Below are 13,790 nucleotides of genomic sequence, written 5' to 3'. Positions count from 1 at the left end.
GCTTTCTTCCTAAAACGTCTGGAATGACCCCTCAAACAGATGGACCGGAACTGTCGACGAAGGCCGGCAGTCACACTCCACATGGGGACTGCCTGCGAGCGCCGCTTCATTTCTCCCTCCTTGGCTGTCCCACCTCCTCCTCCCTGTCTTCCGGGTCAGCCGCCCCAACACCGCGACCCCCGAGGCTCCGCCTCCTTGCGGGCCGCGTGCCCTGCTTCAAGATGGCGCCAGGCGCTTCTGCTCTGGGGGAAGTGAGCTCACACTACTCCGGAAGGGAAGGCGGGGAGAGAGCAGGCGGGCGGGTGACCCGCCGTGGGGTTGTGGGTGGGGCGGCGGCCGTATCTGTGGCATTCACGTTTGGGGCTGGAGAGAGGGCGAGGGAGTCGCCCGCCCCTAAGAGCCCAGTCGAGGGCCCAGGGCCGAGGGCGCTGGAGGAAGTCGCCCCGAACGGCGAGCCGCTGGCCGGAGGAGGGGCGGTGCTGGGAGCCGGCGTCCCGCCCTCGGCGGCCTCCTTCCCCGACCCTCCTCCTGGCTGCGCGCGGGCAGCCCCGCTCTGTGTCGGGGGCTGCGGCGGGCCCCTCTCCCTGGGGACCCGCTGCAGGAGAAGGAGCGCGGCGGGTCGGTCCGGCCGCCGGAGGTCAGGCCGCGGGTCCGGGTCCGGGTCCGCGCCCCTCCGTCCTTCGCCCGGCCCTCTTGGCTGGCGTCCGCGACCTCCCCACGCTGCTCTGCTTCTCCTTTGAGTATGCCACCGAGTCCTCTGGCAGGGTGATTTTTCCTCCTTGCTTTTGCCAGGAAGGAGATATATATTTAAGGGCTGTCTGTCCCCATCGCAACCCCTGTCCTCTTAAAAGTTTTCCTTGGGTGGGAATGCTTGTCTTCCTTCCCTGGACCGTTTGATGGTTCCCACTCTAGCCGCCGGCTGAGCAACTGGGATCACCTTCAGATCAAATCTTAAAATTATCACCTCCAGAACTCTACGGAGTTGTGCTCTCCCGCCCAAGAAGGGCAGATGGACTTGGGAGTCAAGATGCAGGGGGCTGAACCAGTGTCAACCATGAAAGTCTCAGAGAGCGAAGGAAAGCTGGAGGGACTGGCCACCGCGGTGACCCCCAACAAGAACAGCAGCAGCAGCAGCAGCTGTGGGGGTGGAATCAGCAGCAGCAGCAGCAGCAGCAGCCGCGGTGGCAGTGCCAAAGGCTGGCAGTACAGGTATGGCCCTTTCTCCAAGGTGGTTCCCAGAGGTGGAGGTGGGGTGAGTATGCTGGAGTCTGCGTTCCTGGAGTTGGTGAAAGGTAAAGTTTATCCACGGACTTCCAGAAGCAGCTGATCTCCTCTTTCATTAGCAAGGTGTAGTTCATTAATTCGTCTGCTCAACAAGTATTTGTTGAAGGCCTTTTGGAGAATATATAACTGTATCCCAGAACTTCCTCTACAGCTCCTTTCTCTGATTTAATTCTGTCCTCACTTCTCTTTTTGCCTGTGTTGTAATTTGTTTACAAGCTTCCCTCCTCTGCTTGACTGTGAGGGCAGATACTGTTTAACTCAGCTCTCTCCAGAGGCTCACGAATACTACCTGCTCAGAACGTGTTTGTTAAGTGATTGAATGGAGTAACTGAATCAGAAAAGATTCTTGCCCTCATGGTGTGTGTGACTTAGAAGGGGAGATGTACATCAGTCATTCGAATACAAGGGCAGAGGTACAGGTGCTAGTACCTGATACCCTAAACCAGTGAGCCTGGAGATGTTTCAGTTGGAGTTGATGAGGCCACATTCTCCCTCTCTGTCTTGATGAGATAGTCTACATTTGTTAATTTTCATTAATCTGGATGAGAAACTTATGGAACAAGAAGACAGTCCTGGAGAAGCAACAGTAGTTTTGTTTTGTTTTTGTTTTTTGATATATAAAGTATAGGGGGATATAAACTTCCAGCATCTTAAGGATGGGTGAAATCAGGATATACTGTACTATTGGACCTAAAGGGATGAATTCTTAAATTTTGGCTAACTGCCTGCCTGTGTGTCTAACTCTGGTCTTTTTTTTTTTTTTTTTTTTTTTTTTTAGCTCTTGTGCTGTTTGTAGTTGTGAAATTTGTGTGAAACTTGAAAGGGATTAAAGCCAAGATTTTGTGAAGGATGTACCTTTACCATGAATAATATCCATCTGTGTGAAATATGAAGACTGTGGTAACATACACAAAGGAAATCTGGAAGGCTATACCTTTTTATTGGTGAATGATTGTAGGACAAGGAAGTATGTTAGTTACTGTGAGATGTGTAGGCCCACTTTTGAAATCAACAGGATGCTTTTTTTTTTTGTAGTTTAAAGACTAACCATATAAAATTATCAGTTGCTTGCCAAGGATATTTTGATATGACCAAGGAAGCAAGAGAAAATAATATTTCATATAGTCAGAGGTCAATCCTCTGACATTCTCAACTCTTTGAAACCCCGTCTCAATTGAATTGAAAAGTGAAACAAGTTTCTTAGAATCACTCTGGAGAGTTGTTATACAGCCATATAGTTTACTCCTGTACTTTTATTCAGAACCCTTTTTTCCCTTATTTAGGGTATTATTTAATGGTTATATAATTTCCAAACTGGAATCTGTTGGAACCACAGATGAAAAAGGTCTCGGGAGAAATGTAACAGAGGAAATGGCAACTGACAACATAAGACAGTCAAAGAAGATTCAAAAAATTAACATGCACACTCAGCTATATTACTTCCTAGTGCAATAATCCTGGCCACAATGACCTTAAGTCATCCAGAAAAGCGCACTCTATTTAAGAAGGCAGAGAGCTGTATGGTACAGTAGTGAGCAATTTCCAAGGAAATAGCTGAAATTAAAAAAGAGATGCTTAAGTTTCTGGAAAACTCAGTTCTGTGGAACTCTTCCCCAAGGACACAGATAAATAAGGCATTACTGCATTTACATACTGACATATTTTGTTTTGATTTGGCTTGTCCAAGGCTATTCTTCAACCTAACCCTCTAGCTGATTTATGCCTTTGTCCTCTAGGTCATTGATCAAGCAGTTTTCTCCATTGTCCTGTGTTGCTCCCTCTTCCCTGGCTGCTGCTTCTGAGGCTCAAAGTCTCTAGACTTTAAAAAGAGCAACAATAATAAAAACCAACATAATCCTTTCCTCTTAAAAGCAGTTTATACTCACTGCCTCCATTTCCTTAACCCTCATTTATTGCTCAACCTACAACAGTTTGCTCTGTGCTCACCAAGGATATGAGTGAAAACAAGGAATGTTTGTAGATTCTTATTCCAGTTGATTCTCTATATCTGTTATAATTCTTTTCTTGACTTTTTTGATCTTACTTTCTCTTGGTTTCTCCTTTATTCCTCTGACTGTTTCTTTCTTAGGTTTTTGGTTGGCTCTTCTCCATTAAAGGTTGGTATGATACATACTCAACATCTTTTCTTCTTATACTACATGTTTTCAGTTTGTTATCTCATTCTCTTCCATGGCCTCAGCTCTTTTTGGAACTTGAGAGCCCTATATCCAACTGCCTACCTTTAATTTGCTACTGTCCCCTTTTTAAAATGGAAATTTCAGGTTATTGTATGGAGTGGTTGAAATTTAGTAAAGACCCTATGTTTCGGACCCTGGGCTTTGGCTTTGCAGTCTTAGAAATTTAATTGGCATAATGTTTTCAAGGTTCATAAATGTAGCATGTATCATTACTTCATCCCTTCTTATTGCTGAATAATATTCCAGTATATGGATATACCACATTTTGCTTATCCATTTATCATTTAAGGGACATTTGAGTTGTTTCTATTTTATGGCTAATATGGATAATGCTACTGTGAACATTTGTGCAAGTTTTGTGTGGACACATGTTTTCATTTCTCTTGGGTATGTACCTAGGAGTGGAATTGCTGGGTCATATGATAATTCTTATGTTTAACTTTTTGAGGAACTGCCAGACTATTTTCCAAACAGGCTGCACCATTTCACATTCTCACCAGAAGTATATTAGGGTTTTAATTACTTCATATGTTCATCAACACTTATTATTGTTTGTTTCATTTTAGCCATCCTATTGGGTGTACAGTGGTATCTCTTGTGGTTTTGAATTGCATTTCCCTGATGATAAGTAAGGTTGAGTATCTTTTCATGTACTTACTGGTCGTTTGTATATCTTCTGGGGAGAAATGTCTCTTCAGATCCTTTACCTATTTTTAAATTGGGTTATTTATCTTTTTATTACTGAATTGTAAGAGTTCTCGATGTATTCTGGATAGAATTCCCATATCAGATATATGATTTGCAAATATTTTCTCTCATTCTGTGGGGTGTCTTTTTGCTTTTTTGATATTATTTGCAGCACAAAAGCTTTTTATTTTCATAGAAGCCCAATCTATTTTTTCTTTTTTTTTCTTATACGGTGTCACATCTAAGAAACCATTGCCAAGTCCATGGTCACAAAGATTTATGTGTATGTTTTTGTCTAAGAGTTTTATATTTGAGCACTTACCGTTAGATTTCTGATCCATTTTCAGTTAATTTTTCTTTATGATTAATTGTGTTTTTTTCTTTTGTGATATATCTGCTTATATGTTTTGTTTAATTTTCTATTAATATTTTCTCTTAATATTTTTCTTAATATACTTGAAGTCTATTTTTAAAATATTACACATTAATTAATATTTTTTAATATCAATTTTACTTTAAAAATACTTTGTTGATTTTTTTTTTTGAATAGGTAAAGGAGTGAAATACAGTGAAATGTTCACCTTCATTCTTGTCCCAGCCACCCAGTTTCCCTCCCTGGAGACACTATCTTTTACTGATCTCTTCACTATAGTTCTGGAGAAAGTTATATTAGTTCTTTATATAATAAATATGTAACTACATGCAGCATATTTTAATTTTACTGTACTTGCTTCAAAGATTTTCCTAGTCTTTGTATTTTATTACGTTTTTTCAGGCATAGAGAACTCTTGCTCTTTTTCTCTTCACTTCTAATTATAGAAAGTTATTTTTATAAATACTTGTTTTCATGTAGTTTTAAAATTATTTGGTAGTTTTATATTTAATTTTGCAGCGTTTTTTATCTCACAGTGTCTGTGGGTCGGGATCTTCGTGTAGCTTAGCTGGGTCTGCTGGCTCTGGGCCTTTCGTAAGGCTGCTGGTCATCTTGAGGCTCAACTGGGAAGGATCCACTTCCTGGCTTACACATGTGGCTTTTGACACAATTCAGTTCTTGTGGCCTGTTGAACAAAGACCTCAGTTCCTCACGAACTGACTGCTGGCGGCCTCCTTTGGTTCCTGGCCACATGGGCCTCTCCACAGAGCATCTTACTGCTTGACAGCTTGTTTCATCAGAGCGAGGAAGTGAGAAGGCAAGAGAGTGCTAGCAAGAAAGAAGTCACAGTCTTTTGTAACCTAAGCATGGAAGTGAAGTCACATCACTTTAAACAGTGTATTAGAAGCAGAAGATGAGGTTCAGCCCATAAAAGAGCATGACTACCAGCAGGTAGGAATCATTGGGAACCATGCAAGAGAGTGCCTATCACAGATGTTAATGTAAGTCTACTCTAGATTGTCATCTCCTATTGAGATGGATTTGACAAGCAGGCACTTGGGACTTTGTTTATAAAGCTGAGAGTTTGGGACTGAATGTGATTGTTGGGGAATAGGAGGAGCTTCTATGAGATCAGTTGCAATGATCTAAACATGAGATAATAAAGGGATGGTGTTAGTAGGCTGGAAAAGAAGGAAACCATCAGAGGATGGTTGACAGACCTTGGTGATTGATTGGGTGCAGGGCAGTAGTGAGAGAAGGCAGTCAAGATTGACTTAAGTCATCTAGATTTGAAATTTTGAAGAGTCTAAAGGAGAAACAGATTTTGGAATTCAAATGATGCATTTGGTTTAGGTATGTTAAGCTTAAGTTGCCAGAAGGTTTAAGTGGCATATCCAGCCAGCCCTTAGAGATACAGGGCATTGGGAATGTAGATAGTTGGCTTTATAGTATCCAGAATGTTTTATTTCTGTTATCACATTAAATCCTCCCAACAACTCTTGGAGGAAGGTAGGGCATTGTTATCCCCATCTAACAGTTGAAGAAAACAGAAGTCAACATGAGTTGGCCATCGTTACACAGCTAGTAAGTAGACGAACCTTTATTCCTTGGTAGTTATTTGCGTAGAGGTATTTAAAGTAGGTAAGCTCTCTAAAGGAATGAATAATTATTGATAAAAATACTTAGTTTAGGACGTGGTGTTCTCATCATTTACTAGTATTCTAGCTCATGCAGCAAATATTTTTGAACCTCTACCGTATGTGAACCCCTCTGTTCATTAATTCCAAATTAGTGTGTACTCTCAGAATGATGAAAGTAGGGATCCCAAAGCTTATTTTGGGAGGATCATGAAGAGGAATCAGAAAAGGGAGGAGCTTCAACTGCATTTGCAACTTGTGATGACCTTTTTTAAAACCAAAGCTGACACGTGAGTTTATTAAATTAGACTTAAATTTTATTTTTTCAGAGTAATTTATACTCATATGATGTGGTCTTTGCTCAGCGTTTAAAAGGAAAATAGATTTCTTAATTCTGGATACTTCCTTCCTTTTTCATAGTGACTGTCCAAAGTTTATAAATGTGCATGCTTCCATTATTTTTATATTCTCATGTCAGCTTTCAGAAAAATTTACAAATCTGCAAATCCGCCACTTGTTTATTACAATGGACAGAAGAGAACTACGCGAAGGAGGAACTGAAAAGCAAATCAGGATATATGATGGACCTACTTTTTCTTATTTTGGGCTCTGTGCTGGCTAACTACCATTAGTAAACAGGCAGATCTCTTTTCCCCATTAGCGAATAGTTATGTGTTTCAGTAAATGGGTAGAAGTCTGCAAATGTATAGAAATAATTTTTGTGGTCAGACCTGATGTCATCCACTCTAAATACTCTGTTACGAGGAAGAGTACCTATTTGCAAACTGGGAAAGGAGATCTGCCTAAATATGACCTAATGTTTACTCTCCTAGAGGTTTTACTACTTGTTTTGAGGTTGATTTAAAGAAAAAGTCATAAATGTTTGCTTTTTTCTCTGTAGGGGTTAAAGGAAAGTATATTTCTGTACCCTTGTTTTTGTTTTCCCTATCTGAAATCTGCTACAGATGCCAGTAGAAACAAGGGAGAGACAACTTATAGGCATGTAACTGAAAACTATAAAATGTTGTTCCAAAATCTAGTGAGAACTATACTAAACCTTGAGGAACAAGATTTGGGTTATTATGGTATACTCTGATTTCTTAATTTCCTTACAGTTTTGCTTTACAGATCTAAATACAGTCTATTTGAGTTCATGTTTTCCATAGAAGTTATACTGTATCAAAACTGTACAAACAGGTTAATGTTAGAACATGCAAATTAATCTTTTTAGGATAAATCACATAATTTAGGTCCTAGAGGAAATTGTCCATCAAATAGACTTCTTGGAAATAGGTCTTCTTAAAACTCTTTTGATTTTGCTTTTGAAAATAGTGGAGAATATTTTTTATGTAAATTATACTACATTGAAGAGAGGGAACATCTTCCCCAGCAAAGAATCTTCCCCTATACTGAGTTTGCTTAATACCGTGATTTGTGTCCAGACTTACTCAGGTTTAACATAAAACTAAATTGCCTGATTAAACAATCACATTAGTGTTTTGGCATTACCATATGGATTTTAGGATAATTTCTAGAGCAATTTAGTTACTGGTGGCGGAAAAGATTTTCTTTTTGATTTATTAAGTATTATAACAAACCATGATTTCCACTCAGTCTCCCTGTTCCTGAGTTTTGGCGGCCTTTGCAGTTTACTACCGTTGCTGTTCTTGAGGTTGGCTAGGAGCTCCCTGGAGGGGATAAACTGAAGTCTATGGTTGCTCCTGGCTGCAGCTGGAAACCATAGTTGGGGATAGAAGGGAGAGAAAAAGAAAAGGAACAAGAGGGAACACAGGGAAAGAAAAAGGACGTAGCTAAGAGATAGGGACATAGAGGGATGGAAGGGAGGGAATGAGAATGATATAAATGGTGACATGAAATGCCACCAATAGTTGCTTCTGGAATAGGTTTCCTATCCTTGATAGAGGCGCTTTTAATGTGCTGCCTGAGCCTATACCCTCAATTCTACAAAGAATAACTTCTTTATCAATCTCGTAGATGTTTCACATATTTATAACTAACATAAATGAAAAGTATTTTTAATTTAATTTTTTGGAATAGGTAATATGTTCACTTGATCCGAAAAAATATTAGAAGATATACAGTGGAAAATCTTCCTTCCACCCCCTCCTCCACCTGCTCAGGTCTCCTCCTGCTTAAAAAGAGAGTGTAAACACTCTTGGCTTCTTGTGTGTGCTTCCAGAGATTTTTAGAAAAGAATTAAGCAAATACATTTGCCCCACTTTTAATTTTACCACAAATGGTATCATATGCATTAGTTCAGGCTGCCATAACAAAATACTGTAGACTGGGTGGCTTACATAACAGGAATTTATTTCTCATAGTTCTGGAGGCTGGAAGGTTCCGATCAGGATGCCAGTATGGTTGGGTTCTGTGAGGGCCCTCTTGCAGGCTTGCAGACAGCTCCTTCTCACTGTGTCCTCCCATGGCAGAGAGAGAGAGCACGCTCTCTAGTGTCTCTTCTTGTAAGGGCACTAATCCCATCATAAGGATCCCAGCCTCATGACCTCATCTGTACCTGCTTGTTTCCCGAAGGCCCTGCCTCCAAATACCATCACACTAGGGGTTAGGACTTCAACATAGGAATTTTGAGGAGACACAGTTCAGTCTATAGCTCTATATACACTGTACTCCTGTAAGAAGTTCCTTATTGATGGACATTTAATTTATTTCCAAAATTTTGTTACTACAAATAATACTTCAATGAATAACCTTGTACACATGTCATCTTGTGAACATGTGGAATATATCTGTGGGAAAAATACTCAGGGCTGGAAGTACTGCGTCAATTTGTAATTTTGATAGTTACTATCAGGTTTCTCTTCATTGGGGTGTACAGTGTCAGTGACTGAGTGCCTATTTCCCAACAGCCTCATCAGTTTTATATGTTACTAGGTTGGCGAAAATCTACAAGTTTGCTAAGTTAGAAAATAGTATTTCAGTGTAGTTTTAATTTGCTTCTCTCTTATTATGAGTGAGGTTTTTAGCATAAAATTTTGAGTTGGGATTTTATCCCGTTTTGCTATCATGGTAAATATTGAATCAATTTAAATCAGCAATTGGGAAGATTCTATACAAAATATAATACTTATGCCTTAAAAATTTTTTTTTCTTATTGTTATATTCTTGGTGGCTCACAGATCGGGTTTCATCTTAGAGTATACATTGTATATTTTAAAGTAATATTTTATTTTTAAATTTTCACATGATTTTATAGCTATACAAGATACTCAGTCATTTGATTATACAGATATTTGTCATTGGGAGATGATTCACTTCCTTGTCAAGAGGGAGTGTGAGGGATATATATTTATTTTGCCACCAAAAATTGTGATGAACACTATTACAAAAAATTGAGAGATTTTTCTTTTATTCAAATAATAGAATGAGCCTTTTTAATTTTGTTGTTTTTTAAATAATATTTGTAGGTACTAAAAGAAAAAAACTTGAGTGTTTGAATTTGTTACTTAAATTATAAATGTGAAATTTGTAAAAGAAGAATCAACTCTTTAGTCAGATAATAAATGTATAAAAATGAACATTGCTTGGTACTTCTTGTGTGGGCTTCACCTTTCTTTTCCTTGTTTATTCAAATATGGAGGAAGGAAAATGCCTTTCTGCTTTTTCTTTTTGCTTTCAGTTTAGAAAGAATTAGTCCAAAGGAAGAGAACATTCCTTATACTAATTTCTTGGGTTATGCTATTACAGACAAAATTAAATGTTACGCTAAGTATATTTTGGACCTAAGTGTGGTTTAAAGCCAGAGAGAGGTACATATAAAAATAGGATGAGAGAATAGACATACAGATAGGGAGGGTGGCAGTAGTACTTTCAGTACCCTGCCATTCTCTTGGTCTGTGGTGTCTTGGTCTCATTGAAATGGTTACTCTGCAGACCTTTTGGAAGTATACAGAGAAGTAAATGCTATGTGAACAAGATACTGTACTAGAAAAAATTTTCTGCTTTTCTCTAAGAATTTTTAATAAGAAATATATTGCTTTTATTTACCAAATTTTCTTTTGAAATAACAATTTGCTGTTGAGAAAAACCTTTAAATTTTGAGAGATGAGTGATATACACACATTTTAGGCTGAAAGGGGCATTTAACTAACACATGAGAAAACTGAGGACTGGAGGTGAAGTGATTTGGCCAAGGTCACTGCTGGCGTTAGTCAGTGGGAACGGCAGAACGGGACCCTCTGTCCCTTTTAGGTGCTCGCTCCACGGGATAGCACTACCTCACACTTAAGTTTCAGAAACTTAATTTTGAACATAAGAGGTATTGAAAAGCCTGCTAGTACTGTCTGAAAGTCCTGTTTATAGGTAAAAGCTACACCTTATTTTTGTTGGCAGACATCACAGCCATAGGCTGGTGTGAGGAAACAGACTCCTTTTTACGTTGAAAGGTGGGAGTTAAATTGGTGCAGTCTCTTCAGAGAGCAGGTTGGCAGTGTTTACAAAAACTAAAAATGCATATATCTTTCACCTAGCAATTTCATTTTTAGCAAATGGACACAAAGATGTGTACAACTGTTTGTTGCAGCATTGTTTGTAATAATAGCCTGGAATAAAAGCCTGGAAACAAATGTCCATTAGTAGGGGGACTGGTTAAATATATAATATACATTATAAATATATAATGTATGTATATACTCTGAAATGTATACGTAAAGTATGTGTGTATGTTTGTAGGTGCGTAAAATGTCTCTGAAGAGATACACAAGGAGTTGAGGCAAGTCCTTGTCTCTGACGGGGGGAGCTGGTGGCTGGAAGACAGGGTCGGATAAGGGACTTTTGACTGTAATATGCATGTAATACTTGTTGGGACACAGTTCTTCATGGGTCTCTCATTTTTCTACATGTCTGGTGAGCAGAGGTACTGACTGCCCTTTGTTTCATACTGTTTCTTCAAAAATGTTTGCGTAGCAAACTGTTCTGGAAGCTAGAGAGAGCATCTCCCTCCTGAGTAACAGTTAGGTTTATTTACTGTCCAATGTGAAAAAGATGGTGTCTCCTTGCCATGGAGGTCAGGCAGACTCACTGTCTGTTAAAAGATTCGGGTTCCCTACACTTGAGGTTCCTCGTCTGTACCGCAACCCACTGCTTGTACAGACGTCTCGTGCCCTCTTTGCATTGCCCCGTGTGACTGGGGCTGATAATCTGTCTACTGCTATTGCTGTGACTACGGAAGTATTTTGTCTCTGACTCAGGAATCTCAAGTCTTCTGTCTGCATCCATGAAACTGTGGGTGGCTAACTTGTTAGCTTGCAAGTAGGGTAACATCTCAGACCCTTCATAGTCCCCATCAAAATACATACTGGAAAAAAGTACAATAATTATTTTTTAAAATAAAAGAAGTAGAGGGGGCCAGCCCCATGGCATAGTGGTTAAGTTTGGCATGCTTTGCTTCAGCAGCCTGGGGTTCAGGGGTTTGGATCCCAGCTGCGGACCTACACCACTCATCTGTCATGCTGTGGCAGTGACCCACATACAAAATAGAAGAAGATTGACATGGGTGTGAGCTCAGGGCTAATCTTCCTCAAGCAATAAAAGAGAAAGATTGGCAACAGATGTTGGCTTAGGGCGAATCTACCTCACCAAAAATAAATAAATAAATAAATAATAAAATATGTGGACGTCTCAGGGCTTTTCAGCCCCCATCATTCTGACTTGAAAATGTCAGGCTAACAAGGTAAGTCAGATCTAGAAAACTCATCTAGAAAATGAGCCCTTTGCCTGCAGGGGAATTGACTTCCTAGAGTGGGAGAGAACCAATAATTGTTGAGTGTTTACCATGTTGAAATAAACTTCAAATACATATGGCTTGAAATATATTATCTCTTTCCTCATTATAGATCTGCAAGATAGGTGCTCTTATCTCCATTTACAGATGAGAAAAGTTAGGACCAGATGGGTTATTTGCCTAAGGTCACGCTGAAATTAAAACCGTTATCTGTCTGGTGTTAAGCTCATGCTCTTTCCACTATAATAAATAGTTTCCTAACTTTCTGGAAGTGTTAGAGGTGGACTTTCTACTTTTCCATGTAGGAGTTTCTTTTGTCCCATCTTCAGTGAAGCTCTGTCAAATGACTGGTATCTGCGTGAGAGATTTCCCAAAATTCTCTGTGACAATCAGATTGTGCATAGGAGTTTGTCTTTTTTTTGTCTGTATATGCAGACATTTACAGCTGTGGTTCTCAAACTTTCTTTGTGAAATATCTCAACTGCATAAGACAATAAGTACCCTTGAGGGATCTAGTTTGTGATTTAAAGCAGCCCGTGGCTGATATAACTTTCTTGAAAATTTTCTGTATTATCTTCAGAATTCATGAAGATTTTATATTCTGCTCTGTAGTATATCCGTTATTGAGTTTTCAAGAGGTCATTGAATATTATCCTGAATTCAGGACCCATTGAGAGAGAGGACATAGGGATCAGACAGGACACAATCAAATTGTCAGGTTTTTTTTTTATCGTGGTAAAATATACATATCATAAAGTTTACCATTTAAACCATTTTTAAGTGTATGGTTCAGTGGCATTAAATACATTCATGTTGTGCAACTATCACCACAGTTCTCCAGAATTTTTCATCACCCCAAACTGAAGCTAGGAACCCATTAAATAACTGCCCTTTCCCCCTCTCCCCCAGCCCCTGGCAACCACAGTTCTAGCTTATATCTCTATAATTTTGACAACTCTTAAGTACCTCATATAAGTGGAATCATACAGCATTTGTCATTTGGTGTCTAGTGTATTTCACTTAGCTTAATGAACTCAAGGTTCATCTATGTTGTAGCATATGTCAGAATTTGCTTCCTTTTCAAGGCTGAATAATATTCCATTGTATAGTGTACCACATTTTATTTATCCTTTTATCTGTCGATGGACATTTGGATTGTTTCCACTTTGGGCTATTGTGAATAACACTGCTGTGAACATTGGTGTACAAATAACCTGTTGGAGTCCCTGCTTTCATTCTTTTGGGTACATACCCAGAAGTGGAATTGCTGGAAGATATAGTAATTCTATGTTTAATTTTTTGAGGAACCAGCATACTGTTTTCCACAGGTGCTGCACCATTTTACATTCCCAACAGCATTGCACAAGGGTTCCAGTTTCTCCACATCTTCCCCAACACTTGTTATTTTCTGGTTTTTTGTTTTGTTTTGTTTTTGTTCTGGTAATAGCCATCGTAATGGGTGTGTAAAACAGTTTTATGAGTGGAAAAGCTCACTGGAGAAAGTGCTTCCGATGTGAGTACAGTAGCTTTGCTAATCCTTCACCCTGGACTTAGGCATGCTCGGGCACCCAGTCACGGGCAGCTTGGAGTACTCAAGTGGCATCTCTGCCGGAGCAGATAGGAATGTCCTCTCTGGGTAGGCAGGCAGATCTGAGGAAAATTGCCCAGAAAGGGCTGCACCATGCATGCCCAGCTGTCGAAGGTGTGAGGAAGGATGGGGAGGAGGGACAAGAGCTCTCTGGAGAAGTTCACCACGTGGAAATGTGTGAGGAGGGAGCAAGTCTCTTCATAACATTTATGCGAGTTTTGGTATTAAAAATGCTTTAACTTCTTGCAGTCAAGTAAATTTG

The 13,790-nt window shown here is 39.6% G+C and overlaps 1 protein-coding gene across 1 annotated transcript in view; it reads left to right on the top strand.

The window, feature by feature from the left end:
• The first annotated feature begins 284 nt into the window (after positions 1 to 284).
• OSBPL11 (oxysterol binding protein like 11) overlaps positions 285 to 13,790 on the top strand; it is an 81,740-nt gene continuing 68,234 nt past the window's right edge. Inside the window, exon 1 of the mRNA XM_014866833.3 lies at positions 285 to 1,209. Coding sequence (XP_014722319.1) covers positions 1,010 to 1,209 — 200 coding nt within the window. The 5' untranslated portion in view covers positions 285 to 1,009. The remainder of the gene's footprint in view (positions 1,210 to 13,790) is intronic.

Source organism: Equus asinus, chromosome 5 (assembly GCF_041296235.1).
Source record: "Equus asinus isolate D_3611 breed Donkey chromosome 5, EquAss-T2T_v2, whole genome shotgun sequence".
Lineage (NCBI taxonomy): Eukaryota > Metazoa > Chordata > Mammalia > Perissodactyla > Equidae > Equus > Equus asinus.
The sequence above is the reverse complement of the archived record's forward strand: the minus strand, read 5'-3'. Positions and strand labels throughout refer to the sequence as shown.